General features: G+C 25.5%; 1 protein-coding gene across 1 annotated transcript; it reads left to right on the top strand.

Moving 5' to 3' along the window:
- The first annotated feature begins 11,709 nt into the window (after nucleotides 1–11,709).
- On the top strand, nucleotides 11,710–14,303 carry LOC114176954 (S-adenosyl-methionine 4-1-methyl-2-pyrrolidinyl-3-oxobutanic acid methyltransferase-like). The gene is made up of 4 exons (XM_028062157.2): nucleotides 11,710–11,894; nucleotides 12,906–13,310; nucleotides 13,391–13,654; nucleotides 13,743–14,303. Exons 1-4 carry the CDS (start codon nucleotides 11,820–11,822, stop codon nucleotides 14,118–14,120), a joined length of 1,122 nt encoding a protein of 373 aa, XP_027917958.1. The 5' UTR covers nucleotides 11,710–11,819; the 3' UTR covers nucleotides 14,121–14,303.
- The last annotated feature ends 2,141 nt before the right edge of the window (nucleotides 14,304–16,444 follow it).

Raw genomic sequence — 16,444 nt, 5'->3', positions numbered from 1 at the left:
GTCTTACAACTATAAAGTTTTATTTGCTTTATTTATATAAAAGGAGATGTTAATTCAAATTACAATAACAACTTTTGTTTATTATATACGAAATTTGAGAGAAAAAAAAATGGATATAAGAAAAGGTTGAGAAACAAAGGTTTCTATACAAGAAAAGGATAACACCAAGTAAGATCAATATTAGAGGTATTGATTTTCTATTACGAGTAAACTCTAATTTTTTTTTTTCTTCTCAAAACATGATGGCGTGGGTGACGAGAGTCTTGCCAACATTCTTGACTTAATATACACACATTCTTGACTTAGTACACAAAGGGTTCATTCATCATATATTTATTGAAAGTAAAATCAAAATAGTTGATTGATGGAAGAAGAAACAAACCAAAAGTACAAAAATAGTGAAAAAATGAAGAAAATGTGCTTTAATGCTTTTTTTCACAACTTTTTCCTTTAAAAATCTCCATGCTTAAGCACGGCTACGTTGATTCAAAGAAATTAATATTTCATATTCTGTGCTATATAGATGTCCATCATATTAGTTTATTAAACTATAAAAAAAATTAATAAATAATATCCAATTTAAGAGATAAAAAATAATTAGTTAATATATTAAATAATTTAGATAATATTTTATAAATTAAAAATTATTAATATTTAAAATAGACTCTATTATGAAATAAAAATCATAATTAGTTTGTGAATTAGGATATAAATTTTGTAATATAGTTAATAATTTTTTATTTAAACTTTAATTCACAAATCAATTATAATTTTTATTTCATAATAAAGTCTATTTTAGATACCAATAATTATTAGTTATAAAATAGTATCTAAATTAGTAGTAATTAATTATTTTTTATCCCTTAAATTAATTTTTATTTCAAAAGTTTTTTAGTGAAAATATAGGTATTATGCTAACATACTTTTTTTAGATGCGAAAATATTCTTTTAGGTATTTTATAAAAAGTAGTATTTTTTGTATTATTGTTATGTTTATGTAACATGATTTGGTTATCTATTGGTATAACTTAAACATTGCTTTTAGGTATAAGATAAAAATATTTTTTTTAGTTTTTTTTTTTATTGTCATACTCTATAATCTAATGTTGCTATACGTGTTACGTGAGCCAATTTATTTGGATATAGATCAAATATAATTTCTTATTTTTTTATTTTCTTTTTGTATAATACTTCCATTATTTATTGTCATCATGTGAACTTTTGTTTAGGTATTAAATAAAAGATAATCTCTGTTGCCTTTATTTTATTTATTGACATGTGTATATAATTTATAGCATTATATGAGCACTTGATTAATTGCTTTTTTTATTCATATGGTTTTCTAATTTTAGATGTTTCAATTTAATTGTGAAAAATGAAATTTACTAAAACCCTAGTATATTGTTTTAGGTATTAGTTTCAAGGACAACTTGTCCGAGATATGAAGTTAAGAATACACAAATTTGTGAACAATGTGATGAGAGGAAAAAAATATTAGAATTAAATATTTTATAAATATATAATATGACTTGTATGTGATTGAATGAATACCTTTTATTTGTGACTTAGAATGTGTGAGAAACTCACTCCATACATAACATTCTCAGAGTCAAATGATGGATCTTCTTGGTGTATTGATTGAGATCTTTGATGATGACACCAAGATTAGAGAGGGGCTTTCATGGGATAAACACTTTCTGGGTTTCAAAAGGAAATTCCACAAAGATTCTTCACATGAATCTTGATATGAGGCTCTCTTACCTTTATTTTTGTGTTATGTTGTGTATGGGAGGATGTATACGACTTTGGGTCTAGGTATTTTCCTTCTTCTGTATTTGCTTTGAGTAAAAGTAGTATTTATAAATTTTTTATGTAATTGGTCATCTTCTTTTCAATTACTTTGATATTTGTCTTGTGAGTTGTAAATTGATATTCATTCGAAGACATGTATGGGTTTTGTATGATAAGTGAACTTTGACTGAGTATTATGTGTGCAATGTCATGTGAAAGATTATTAGTAACTATTGTAAAAACTAAAAATAAAAAAGTTCAAATTTGGTGTCATTTTTTGTCAAATTTAGATAGATGATTTTAGTTTTCGTCCTTAAATTTATTTTTTAATTTTAAACTAATTGTAATTTTAAATAAAAAATATTTAATAAAAATGTGAATTTTAACAAAAATATCATTATAAATTTTATAAAAAAATAAATTTGATCTTAATTTCGAAAGGAACAACATTGTTTAATTTTAAAAAAAATTTGGACTAAATTAACAAAAAATAACAAATATAAAGACTGAATTAAATATAAAACATTGATTCTAATACATGGTACGCTGATAGGTTGACACGTAAATATTTAAAATATATATATATATATATATATATATATATATATATAAATAAGTCACGAAGTTACACGTGGCATTCATTATTCATTACTGTCAATGATTTAAATGATCTTAAAAAAAAAGATCAAATTGAATAAAATTAGGACCTATTTGAACACAACAACACAATTAGTACTGATTTGACAAAATTAGACAAAATTTGGGAAAAAAAAAAGTATTTTAACCATTTTTTATAATCTGAAAGATTGTTCCAATTTTTGTAATCTTATATGGGTCATCCAATTTTTTTTTAATATTAGATAGGTCATTTGGGAAGATGACAGTAACCTTAATTTATATTGATTCTCTAGTCAACTTAAAATTAAAAACTAACCTTGTTAATAAATAGAACAATGTCATGAAAGGACAGGACAAAATAAAACAAGTAAAATTAGGTAAAGAGGGTAAGATTTGATTAACAATATTATATAAGTTGCCAAGATAAGAAAGTTTGTTAATATATTTTATTTTGGAAAAAATCGTAAATGAATCCCAAGGAAAGATGTTACATAACTTATGGTAGGCAGAAAACATCTTATATGCTCATATCATTTATGGAAAACATTTCTCTAATCATTAATCACATTACACAAACTCATATAAACATTTTTTTTTAATTTGACTTAATTGTATTTTAAGTTCCTACTAGATTTGTAAACTTTTAATTAAATTCTGATAAATTTTGGTGGTCTATTGAATACTCAATATTTCTCTTTGTTTCAGTTTCATTGTTAATTTCTTCTGTTAATTTTTGTTAACTTGGTGATGTGGTTGTTAAGTGGGTGACGTGATTATTATCTTATCAATTACCTTGCTTAGTTGTTGTCACATGTCATATTTTTATAATTTTAAATTTTTAAATTTTTATAATTTTAAATTTTTAAATTTTTATGTTTAACACTAAATTTTAATGTAAATATCATAGTACTTAATCTTGTAAAAATATTTATACTTAATTAGTTTTAATCTTATAAAAAAATAGATTAAAAACTTATATTTCAATTATTAAAAAAAATAGGGACAAAATTGAACTAAGGACAGAAAAGTGCGGACTAAATTGAATCAAGGAGATATATATGAGAACTAAATTGAGATGAAGATAATTGTCCTGCCACGTGTCACACTAAGGACTTAACACGTTGCAACAAACAAAATTTGCAAAAAAAAAAATAAAATCAGAAGTTGACACATATCACATCAAGGACTTGATACTAGAGATAGCAAATAAACTCGTCCCCGTGGGTATTGTCCGAACTCATCCCCGTTTTGACGGGGAATCCCCGTATTGACTGGGTATAGGTATGGGTATGGGGAATCCCCAATTTTTTCAATTGGGTATGGGAATGGGGATGGGGATGAATATATCTTCGCCATAATACTCGTCCCCGCCATATCTCCATCCTCATTTAAATTATTAAAATATTCACAATTAATTAAGTAACCATATATATATATATATATATTCTTTCTTATTTTTATTTTTTCTAAATATTTTGTTTGTCATGAAACTCATTCGCATTTCCAATATATTTTTTTATCTTATCATAACCTTTATGTAATTATGTTAAAATGATGTATGTCAATTAAAAAAATTTTATGTCTAACATTTGAATATTTCTATTATTTTTTAATATTTTTATTTATTGTATATTTTCCTTTCACCTGAGAATGTTTAATACTCTCAATTTAAGTGTTTAATAGCATAAACATTTCATTTACAAGGTAATATAAAAAAATTACTTATTATTATTAATTTTTGTTTCATTTGAATAACTCTTTTATTTCTCTAAAAAAAATTGTTATTTCTCAACCATTGAGTATATATGTTGATATTTGAAAAGTTTTTTTAGATCTCTAAGATGTTTTTCGTCTTATCATACCATTAATTATACATTTGTTTTTCTTTGTGCAATTCCTTCCAATAATCTCCAAATTGTTTATAAGACACACATTTGTTAATTTTTTAATATTTTTATTTTTATTTATTTTCATCATATAGAATACTATTTCGATAAATTTTATCTAATTATTTTTTATTTTCTAACTCATTACAATCATACTTTAATATTTTCAATGTAATTGTATAAATAATTTTTATTTACTACAATATAAAAATTTAATGTAATTGCCATGAATATTTTTTTATCACCATCCAACATATATTGGAGTTTAAAAGATACAAGATCTATAATAAAATTTTATTATGTTTACTATTTGTTCTTTGCGTTATTTTTTTTATCAACCATTGAGTATATATGTTGATATTTAAAAAGGTTTTTTAGATCTCTAAGATATTTTTCATCTTATCATACTTTTAATTATATATTTATTTTCCTTTGTGTGATTCCTTCCAATAGTCTCCAATTGTTTTATAAGACACACATTTGTTAATTTGTTAATATTTTTATTTTCATCATGTAGAATACTATTTCGATAAATTTTATCTAATTATTTTTTATTTTCTAACTCATTACAATCATACTTTAATTTCTTCACTATAATTGTATAAATAATTTTTATTTACTACAATATAAAAATTTAATGTAATTGCCATGAATATTTTTTTACCACCACCCAACATATATTGTGGTTCAAAAGATACAAAATCTATATTAAAATTTTATTATTATATTTATTATTTGTTCTTTGCGTCATTTTAATCAAGTGATGTATTATAACTTTTATTAGTGTATAAAAAATAGATTCATTATAATTTAAAAAATTGAAATAAACAAACATTTAAAATATATTTTAATTTAAATATTTTTTTCCTTTTATATTTTTTAAAAAATAATTTTTCCTTTTATATTTTTAAAAAAAAAATATTTTTAAAATTTATCAACTAGGTTTCATTAATGTTTGCAAATTTAATAAATGTTTTGGTTCTCATTAAATTTTATTTGGTATTCTAATCTAAAATGTAAACAATTATAATTTATTTCAAAGTATTTGATATCGAAGAAACAATCATACTCCTAATATTGAATATTTGATAATATTATGTTTCCTTTACCGTAATTTTTTATTATTTTATAAAAATTAATTAAAATTAATATTAAAGTAGTAAGAAAACGGGTACGGTATGGGTACGAGATTATACCCGTTACCCAGTGAGGATGAGGATGAGATAAAAGTTTGATACCCGTTGAGTTTGGGTATGGGGATGGTGATGAATTTTTTTTATAGGGATAAGTATGGGATAATGAAACCCATTCTTGTCCCACCTCATTGTCATCCCTACTTGATACATGAAAACAAAAGGTTTTTAAAAAAAAATTAAGAATTAAAAAAATAAAAAATAAAATCGTAAAAGCTAGAGATTTACACGTGGCACACCCGTACCACTTTTTAACACCCCTACATGTGGCACACCAGTACCATTTTTTAACATTAGCATAGTAGAATCAAGTATAATTAATTATACTTTTTAACATTAAGATAGTAGAATCAAGTATAATTAATTATATCTTATTCGTCATGATAGTTAGAATTCCCCTTAAATAAATGATTATTCAACATTTCACTTATTTTCATTTTAAACAAATGTAATTGATTCATAAAATTCTCACATAAAACCTTATTTATAGATATTTTTATTTTATATTTAATTATTATTTCATTTATTTATTTTTGGCTTAAATAATGATTTAGTCCATATTTTAGTTGAATTTATTCAATTTAGTCATATTTTTTTTGGTTCAATTTGATTATAATTTTCATCAATTTTGTTTAATTTTGTCATTTTTGTTAATGACATTTAAATAATTAACGGACAATGAACAATATTTGTTACGTGTCAGTTTGTTTTTTTTTAATTTTTAGAAGATTTCCACGTCTCAAGAAGCCAACATCTATGTTTGAATCAGTGTCATATGTCATATCAATGTTTTATATTTAATTTAGTCCTTATATTCGACATTTTTGTTAGTTTAATCCATTTTTTTAAATAGGACAATTTTTTTCCCACTCCAAATTAAGACTAATTTTAATTTTTGTATACATTTTATATTGATATTTTTATTAAAATTCACATTTTTATTAAATATTTTTAATTTAGGGTTAGAATGAAAATTTTAAAAGTGTGGAATATCATTATTGGTTTAAAATGTTAAGAGGTGAAAAAGAGGGGAGTAACATCATTACTTTATATGACTTTTAATCTCTTGAAAATTTAAATCAAAGGTGTTAGTTCTTACTTTTAAGGTTAAATTACTCTTTTGGTCTTTTTATTTGTCAAGTAATATCAATTTGGTCCTCAAGTTTTTTTTTTATTTTGTTTCAATTTGGTCCTCATTTTCTTAAAAAATGATTCAATTTAGTCCTTACCGTTAGTTTGACCAGACGGTGTTAAAGTCAACGTCACGTGTCAATTTATGGTTTTTTTGAATTTTTTTGAATTTTTTACATATGTCACTTCACAATTGTGTCATGTGTCAAAATAATTCAATTTAGTCCCTATATTTGTTTTTAGTTTCAATTTAGTCCAAATTTTTGTAAAAATGAAGCAATATTTGTCCCTCCTTAAATTGACACTCAATTTAATTTTTTATAAATCTTATGGTGATATGCTTACTAAAATTAACGTTTTTATTAAACATTTCTAGAAATATTTTAAATTAACTTTAAATTCTATACAAAACATTAAACTTTGGTTTTGTTTTAAACTTGAAATTTATTTTCTAAACTTATGTGTGACTAGTTATTTAATTTTTAATTTTCACTAAGTTTGTCTAATATGGTACACTTGATGTCTTTATATATGATGATAAGATTGTTAATTGTTGAAATTAAGTTTGGAGTTTACCTTTGTTTAATAATAAAACTAAAAAAAAGTTTGTTTAAAAATATTTCTACAAATACTTAATAAAAATGTCAATTTTAGTAAGAATATCATCATAAGATTTTTACAAAAACTAAATTGAGTGTCAATTTAAGGGGAGACAATATTGCTTCATTTTTACAAAAAGTTGTGATTAAATTGAAATTGAAAACAAATATAGGAACCAAATTGAATCATTTTGACACGTGACACAACTTTGCAGTGACACGTGTAAAAAATAAAAAAATTAACAAAAAATCAAAAAATAAAAAAATTCAAAAAAAATTCAAAAAATTCAAAAATTGACATATGACATTGACTTTAATACCATTTGGTCAAAATTAACGGCAAGGACCAGATTGAATCATTTTTAAGAAAATGAGGATCATTGAGAAAAAAAAAACTTGAAGACCGACCTGATAGTACTTGACAAATAAAAGGACCAAAAGAGTAATTTAACCTATTTTTAAAATTTTCATTCTAAGTTTAATCCAATTGTATCTCTAAACAAAAAAGATAATTAATTATTTAATAAAAGTGTGAATTTTAACAAAAATATCAGTATAAAAATTATATAAGAATTAAATTTGATATTAATTTAGAAAGAGACAAAATTGTTCCATTTAAAAAAATGTAACTAAATTGAAAAAATAACGAATTTAAAACCAAAAAACATGTACTTTAACGATGTCATTGATTTTGACATATAACATGAATTTGACTTTCACCTTAACATTTCTTTTAAATTAAAAAAATTAAAATTAAAAAAATTACAAACTAACACACAAGTCTCAATGTCCATTAATTATTTAAACGAGATTAAAAAAATTAAATTAAATTAGTTTAATAATAATAGAATCAAATTATTATTTAAACCTTGATTTGTCATAAAGACATAAAACCTTAAATTAACCCAAATTCTTGTATTTGTTTTATATAAGGAAAAATATTTTTCAAAATACTATGCTTTTTAATAAAATTTTTCTAAATGACATATTATTTATAATATTTATCTATTTGTTCATGATCAGAATTTTGTAAAACATTTTTTTAAAGTAGCACGATTTGTGATAATTTTTTCCCAAAACGATATATTATTTACTATTAGAATTTAGTTAGGAACCGAATTGTAATATTCATTTTGACACATTATTATAAAAATAGGTCAGAATTATGCTCTTAGAACCTAATTCTAACTCATTTCTCATTATTTTATAATTACTATTTTTTGATAAATTTTATATAAATTATTAAATAATTGATATGTCTTTTACTATTACAATATTTATTTATTTATTTTTGTAGATATTATTGACTCGTTTTCCCTAATTTGAATATATGAATTTCTTTTATAATTTTAATAAATAATATTTTTAATTCTCGTATTAAATTTCAATTAAAACTATTTGAAAACAAAATTTCTTATACATTTAAATTAATGCATATTTACAATATCAAATTAAATAATTAATTTAAATTTTTATCAAGAAATAATTTTATTATTATTAACAAATTAAAAATATTATTAATTTTTAATTATAGAATTTCGTTACTTAAAAAGACTATATTGCTTAAAAGAATATACTACTAAAAAAATAACATATTATTTTATAAACAAGTGCCTCGCAGCTTAATTTAGTATATTATTTGATATGTCACATAATTAATTTAAAAAATTTATTACAATATTTAGTACGTTTGTAGAATTTTAATATTTTGATTAATATATTATTTATTTCTTATTTTAAATAAATATTATTTATTTTAAATTTCCCTTATTATTTTACTTCAACAAAATAAACTTTACAAGTATCAATAAATTCAAAAGAAAAAATATTTATTTAATTTTAAAATATTTATAACATCTAACAAAAATTTGATTTTTAAAATAAAATGTTAACCTATTTTTTTCAATAAAATGTTAAAATATAGTCCAGAGATCATAAAAAGTGATGTTTGATTAAATGTGTTAAATAATATGTCAAATACGAGAATGTATTCTTGATAACCATACTGATTTTACAAAATTTCCTCAACGAAACCATGGTTCAGATTTCTAATTTATTCTTTATGCTTTTTTTCGGCTCTTTTCCATACGTGAAGTTGATTTTAAAGTACCTCCCATGCGAACTAATTTTGAAAAAAAGAAGAAAGTAATCATATTATTGAAATTTAAGTGTCAGCTGTGGATTCTGACGACAAAAATGTGTGACTGTGTAATGAATAAAATGACAACAACCATCTTTTGTTTTTTATTGATAGAAGGTATGATCTCCAATCCAACACGTTCTTCAAATGGCTATTCATGGAACGGATAAAAAGATGATAGAGAACCATTCTTTTTTCATGTTCAAGGAGGAAATTGTGTGCACTTCGGTCTCATCACAGATGAAAAATCAAAGGAAAAGACACGAGAGAATTTGATCATTGGATCTTTTGCTTAAAAAACACAAATATTAATTGAAAAATCTTTGATAAATCTGATCAAAGTATAATATGAACCCAGATTAATTACAAAAAGTGATACAATTCCGTCGTTGCAAGCAAGCTATAGAAGATGAGATGAAAACCACACATGGTCCTCATCTGGCTCAATAGTAATCTTAATGAAGAAGTATGTATTTATGTTTATTCTTCAGGGGCCATTGACAATTTTAGTTTGCAGATTATATAAATCTATATTTGGCCTTAAACAAACTTTTGAAGAAGACAGTGTCACTGCCAGTCCTAGCACCATAGCCATCAACTCTGTCAAACTCATTCTTCTTCTCCTATTACTTCAGATGTATGGATTATAGATTTTATTCAAAAGCGATAATTGCACAATCAAGTACAGGACTATTGACAATTTGTTAATGACATTAGATTAGTTTTATTGTTTGTTGATTTCCTTCTTATCGAGAATAACCGTAATAGAAAAATAATCTTTTTAGACGAAAACAACCTACAAATTAGGACAAAAATATAAATAACAAAATTGCAAACTCTTATTATGTAATTTTGTGTGGATAAAATTGCAAATTTTTTTTCGTGTAATTTTGCATAAAAAATTATAAATCTTGTAATGACAAACAACTATCCTCCAAAGTCTTCCCATATTCAAGAGATTTAATGTGTTGCGGTGACAACTCAAAAAACAACTTTTTATTTATATAGTATTTTTCGTCATATTATTTAACGTGAGACTTTAGTGAATATCCATATTAGAACAAACATTTTGTTTATACTAGATTGTGCAGAAGATAATTTCAAATCATTAATATTGGTTTTCTCCCTTTCTTAATGTTCAATTCAGTTTTGTAATAAATCATGAAACTTTCAAAAAATATTAAGTAAAAATATCATATTAAAATAATTTAATAATAAATATATCCTTAATATCGACCATGTTGAAGATCTCACATCAACTAGAGATAAAACAATTTTATAATATATAAGTTGATGTAAATCTCACCTTAAAAACTCGTTTGACAAGATTGAACTAGGTTTAAAGTTCACTTCTTAACCTAGAATCAGAATCATGAAGTAAAGTCTATTTTATCAAGATTTATTGCTTGTTGGCTATTATTTCACTTGCTATTTGACAAATCATTAAGGTATAATCCTACGGACAAGAGGCATATGTCTCGACTCAATGAGGAATTGTGTTGAAAAGTCTTACATCGACTAAAAATAAGACCAATTTATAATATATAAGTGGCTGAAGTTCCCATTTTACAAGCATATTTGTTAGAATTGAGCTAGGCTTAAAATTATTTTTTAATTTTTAATTTTTAATTTTTAATTTCTTAACATATTTAAAAGGTGGAACACTAATAGAAAAAGAAAGATAAAAGTTAAAATAATTTCAAAAAATTTATATATATATATATATATATATGTATTTTTTTTAATAGAATTAACATATTTGTAAATAATTTTAATTATACTAAAATTTAGAAAGTATTTACGTTTCATCTGGTGCAACTATTGGTTTTAATTAGAATTTAACCATACAAGTTTTATTTTGATAATTGAATCCTTTTATAATTTTTTTCACTTTAAAGTTTGTAATATTAAATTTTTACTTCTTTTATAAGATTATATCTTGTTAGTTTTCGTACATTTATTGATTTAAATTAAAAGTTTAGAGATTATCGTAATTAATGTTCATCTATAATTTTTGTCTCTGTACACATATTTTTATCATTTTTTAAGTAACCATTTATGATTTAAATTTAATATTTTTTAAATTGAAATAATTAATTACCATAAAAAAAAAGTGTATGTGTTTTTACTAGTTTTATACTAAATAAATCTAACTTTTTATGGCTCATACCTTCCTTTTATGAATTCAGTACCATATATACTGCTTATCGTGACCATAATTAATGGCAGACATAACACGCGTATAGGGCCCTTTTCGACCAATAATAACTTCTGATAAGATTTTAAGATAATCGCGAAATTAAATGTTATTTATTTATAATTATGGTAACGATTTAAAACATGAGTTTCTTGTGATAAAGGAGCATGGTCATGAATATGTGAATATAAATACGTGTCTGTGGTATGAACTAGAATCACACAACAACAGAGTGAAAAGCATTGAAGAAGATCAGATAGAAGAATGGAGGTAGCACAGGTACTGCGCATGAACGGTGGTGCCGGAAAAACAAGCTATGCAAACAACTCCTTTGTTCAGGTATACTAACAAAACTTCTCTCTTCATCCTACCCAAATCAAAAATCTTCTTTTTATAAGATAATAACTTTTATATATTAATCAATTTTATCTTAATAATAAAATACTTCAATATATTTTTTATAATTATTTATGGGGACTTTTTTCATACATATTTCATACTAAGAATTCATTTTTAATATCAGTGTCAATGGTTCCTTAAAATTGTAATTAAGTAACAAAATTTGGGACATTTTGATTGAAATGTATCTAGTCACAATTTTTCAATCAATTCATGAATCCATTAAAAAAATGATTTATTTTTTCAAATTATAATTTATAAATGTTATGTAGCTGGCCGTTAAAAGAATCACTGTATCAATTACCCGTGTAAAAACATGTTTGAACCCATAGATATTGTTGTGACGGATTTTAAAGGCCATTTTATTAAAATTATTAACATGGTTAATATTTATTAGTATAGAAAAACCAATTTGAAGCAAAATTAAGAGATAGATACCTAAATTGTATTTTTAAAAATTAGAACAAATATAAACATAAAGATGAAAGAGTAAAAGTATGTAATTTATCTTGTCGCAAAATATTGTGTCTTTACGTTTTAAACCTAACATAAAGTTCATAAATTCGTGATCTGCTATTAAAAAATAAAATTAGAAAATCATCCTTTTAATATTACATTAATCCAGTATTTATATGCTTGAGGTGTTAAAAAATGGTTAAAAAATAGGAGATATAATTTCATTAAACAAATTATTTCTGCATTTTGTTTTCCTAAAATAATTAATAGAAGACCATCCATATTTGAATCGTGTATTGCATGACCCAAAAGTAACAACTGGTGTACTTATTGTACTTGAAGTGTTAAACAAAAAAAGAAGATACAATTTCATGAAACAGAACATTATTGTAAGATCTTTTCAAAATTAACTGAAATACATGCATATGTTTGAACCACGTATTGTAGTACAACAAAGTACGAGCAGTGATTATTATGTCTGCCATTGATTTACAGCAAAAGGCGATTACTTTGTCGAAGCCCATAAGAGAGGAAGCCATAACTAGTTTGTATAGCAGTACACTCCCGAGAAGTTTGGCAATTGCAGATTTGGGTTGCTCTTCTGGACCAAACACTTTATTTGTTGTGTCTGAAGTCATCAAGACCGTGGAGCAGCTTTGTCGGAAGCTGAACCATAAATCTCCAGAATACAGGGTTTTTCTGAATGATCTGCCTGGGAATGACTTCAACAGCATCTTTGTGTCCCTTGAAAGCTTCAAAGAGAAATTGCAAACAGAAGTGGAAGGTGGGATTGGTCCATGCTACTTCACTGGGGTTCCAGGATCTTTCTATGGCAGGGTTTTCCCATATCAAAGCCTTCATTTTGTTCATTCCTCTTACAGCCTTCAATGGATGTCTAAGGTATAATAATACATCTGTATATTTTGTAGTTGTGGCTATAGGTACATGGAATGGAAGTAATAACTGTGATTTATTGATAGGTTCCTGAGGGTATAGACAACAACAGGGGGAACATTTACATAGGAACAACAAGCCCATCAAATGTTGCGAGAGCTTACTACCACCAATTTCAAAGAGATTTCTCTAGTTTTCTCAAGTGTCGTGCGGAGGAACTGGTTGAAGAAGGTCGCATGGTTCTCACAATTTTGGGGAGAAAAAACGAAGCCGAGGATCCAGCTAGCAGTGAGGGTGGGTACCTTATTTGGGAGCTTATGGCTATGGCTCTTAGTGATATGTGTGTGCAGGTAAGAACTTGATGATGCTGTGCCATGAATTTGAATTCAGTGCACTTTGGATATATACTGATTTCGCAAGTTGCATGAATATGTGCAGGGAATAATAAAGGAAGAGGAATTGGATAGTTTTAACATTCCTCAGTACACTCCATCACCATCTGAAGTGAAACTGGAAGTTCTTAAAGAAGGGTCATTTGTGATCAATCGTGTAGAGATGGCCCAGGTGAATTGGAATCCTCTTGAAGATTGGAACGGTGTTGAGTTTGAATCTGAAAGGTGTGAATCGGTTAGTGACAGTGGATATAACCTGGCACAGTGCATGAGGTCTGTGGCAGAACCTATGCTGGTTAGCCACTTTGGTGGACATATCATTGAAGAGGTTTTCAGCCGCTTCCAGAAAATTCTGGCTGATCGTATGTCTAAGGAGAAAACTGAGTTCAGCAACATTACCATATTGATGACTAGGAAAGCATAAACAAGAGTTTGCATGTAGGGTTTCTCAAATGCATTATAGTTTGTTCAGAGTTCAACTCTTACCTTTCTCTACCGACAAATAGTCAAATGTTGAGACAGAGAAAAATAGTAGTGTTGAGTTTTTGCATCTTGATATGTAATAATTTACTTGTGTTATCACCGATCATTTTCTTAGTTTAAACAACTTGAAAAGTTTACCTAAAATAGACAAAGCAATGACTTTTAAGTTTAGACAATAATTTTACCATAATTTTCTAACTAGTACAGTATCCCGATCATTACTTTTAAGACAACTATTTTTTTTAAGGTTACAAAAGTATTGAAAATTATTGTCTCCGAAGAAAACAATAAATCACACTTTCTAGTCAACACATTATTTCATATTTTGTGGAATGCATTTTTTGTGAGATGGACTCAAATACCGATTATTCAATTGAGAGCTTACTGTTCCTGCAGAGAACAATTAAGATAGGTTAGGCACAAGCGTCACCTTACCACGTAGTCCGCTATTTTCTTAGTTGGCCTCTTCCCAGTCGATACATGTCAGGTAAAAGTCTCCGAAGCTCAAGTAAGTCAAAGCTCTCAGAGAGTCAAATCAGTGATTAATGAATGCGTACCTTTAAATGATGGGGTCCACGCGTATTTATAGAGCATTAATGACGTTTGACCATTTCATGGGCTGGGCCTTGACTTAGGCTCTAGGTGGGGCTTGCGAGTGGGCCAGGGCCCAAACCCAGGCCCTTAAGATTTATTGAATGCGGGGGTTTCATCATATCGAGTGTATTGAAGTGGTCGGCTTATGCTGTAACCTTACCAAATATGCTCGAGTAGTCGGTCTAGACCGACCACTTGCCTTGATGGCTTATGTTGGTGATATGAGGTGCAGGTTGTCCTCTTAGACATTTAGTTTAGGTTAACATCGGTACAAGTTAGGCTAACTCGGCCTAGGCTGGATACTTGGCGGTCTCGATATGCACATTGTTTACTTATTTGGTCGAGTTTGGCTAGGTACGGTACACTTACCATTAAATAAAAAAATATCATGATTTGATTGTGACTTGGCTCACCTATCCTCTATAACTAGACAATTAATACATCTTACAATAATTTAATTATTTTTGGATCACATGATGATAATTTAAAAATATTAAAGTTAAATTACCACAATTTTAAAAACATGGTCTAAACTAATCACATTTTAGCAACGGTTGTATATAATTATAAAATTGTCTGCCGTATTGCTTGAAATAAATAGACAACATTTTGTGTATGCTAAAGCAAATAAAATTAGGAAAATTATGTTTTAACAAAGTTTTGTTAACAAACTTTTGATAAAGTACACGTGACAATATTTTAATGGATGAAATAAAGGTTTAATATGATTTGGAAAGAGAAAAAAAATGTTTAGTGTGTTTTAAAAAAAACTATGTCAAACTTTGTTAAAAAATAGTTTGTTAAATGATCATAGTCCATAAAATTAACCAACAATAAAAAATTGTGCTTATTCTTGTCTTACGGAATGGTTTTTTTCTTGTTGTCATGTCAACGTTATGTAATCTACAAATATAAAGAAGATTCATCGAGAAAGAAACAACACAATAAAAAAAAATTACAATTATATTATTTTGCTTACATTTTTTTGTGAATAACATTTAAAAAAATATTACCTAAATAATTAATATTTATAAAATATAATCTTTAATAACTTTAAGTCACATTTATACATCTTATTTTATGTTTAAGTAATAATTTTATATATATGAACCAATTCAGTTTTAAATAAAAAGAATAGGATAGTGTAATGTTTCATTTTATTGTTCACTGTAACCAAACAATAATTTGATTAAACACAACAAACTTTTGAGCTGGTCTTGAAAATGATATTAGTGTGCTCTAAACCACTCAAACATCCCAACACATAAAATGGACCATAACTTGTCTCTCATTTTAAAAAGCCGTGGTCTATCTACATCCTCCAATTGCTTCACATATTTGACACTTGTGGGAATCCTGTGATCAGTGTACTATATATAGTTTTAGAAACATTTTAAAACGTGACAAAATTCTAAGTGAGTGATTAAACCATTTTCTCTGAAAAAGGAAAATTATTTCTCAAACATTATTTTTGGATTATCTTACATGATTAATCGTTATATTAAATAGCATCCACATTTTAAAACAGTACATATTCTTTTATATTTTTATAAAAATAATATTCACACACTCTCTAGTTTTAAAATAGACATTTTTTTTTGTGTTTGTAACAAGTAATACTGATCTCCCATATGGCTTTCATAAAGTGACACCAGCCATAAATTAAAATTA

Source organism: Vigna unguiculata, chromosome 3 (genome assembly GCF_037176805.1).
Source record: "Vigna unguiculata cultivar grain cowpea cultivar isolate G323 ecotype 2 chromosome 3, ASM3717680v1, whole genome shotgun sequence".
Classification (NCBI taxonomy): domain Eukaryota; kingdom Viridiplantae; phylum Streptophyta; class Magnoliopsida; order Fabales; family Fabaceae; genus Vigna; species Vigna unguiculata.
The sequence above is the reverse complement of the archived record's forward strand: the minus strand, read 5'-3'. Positions and strand labels throughout refer to the sequence as shown.

Excerpts from the sequence above, each read along its gene's own strand:
- LOC114176954 (XM_028062157.2), top strand. The coding sequence starts at position 11,820 with ATGGAGGTAGCACAGGTACTGCGCATGAACGGTGGTGCCGGAAAAACA. Across the intron at positions 11,895-12,905 it reads CAAACAACTCCTTTGTTCAG|CAAAAGGCGATTACTTTGTC; the intron begins GTATACTAACAA and ends ATTGATTTACAG. Across the intron at positions 13,655-13,742 it reads TTAGTGATATGTGTGTGCAG|GGAATAATAAAGGAAGAGGA; the intron begins GTAAGAACTTGA and ends GAATATGTGCAG.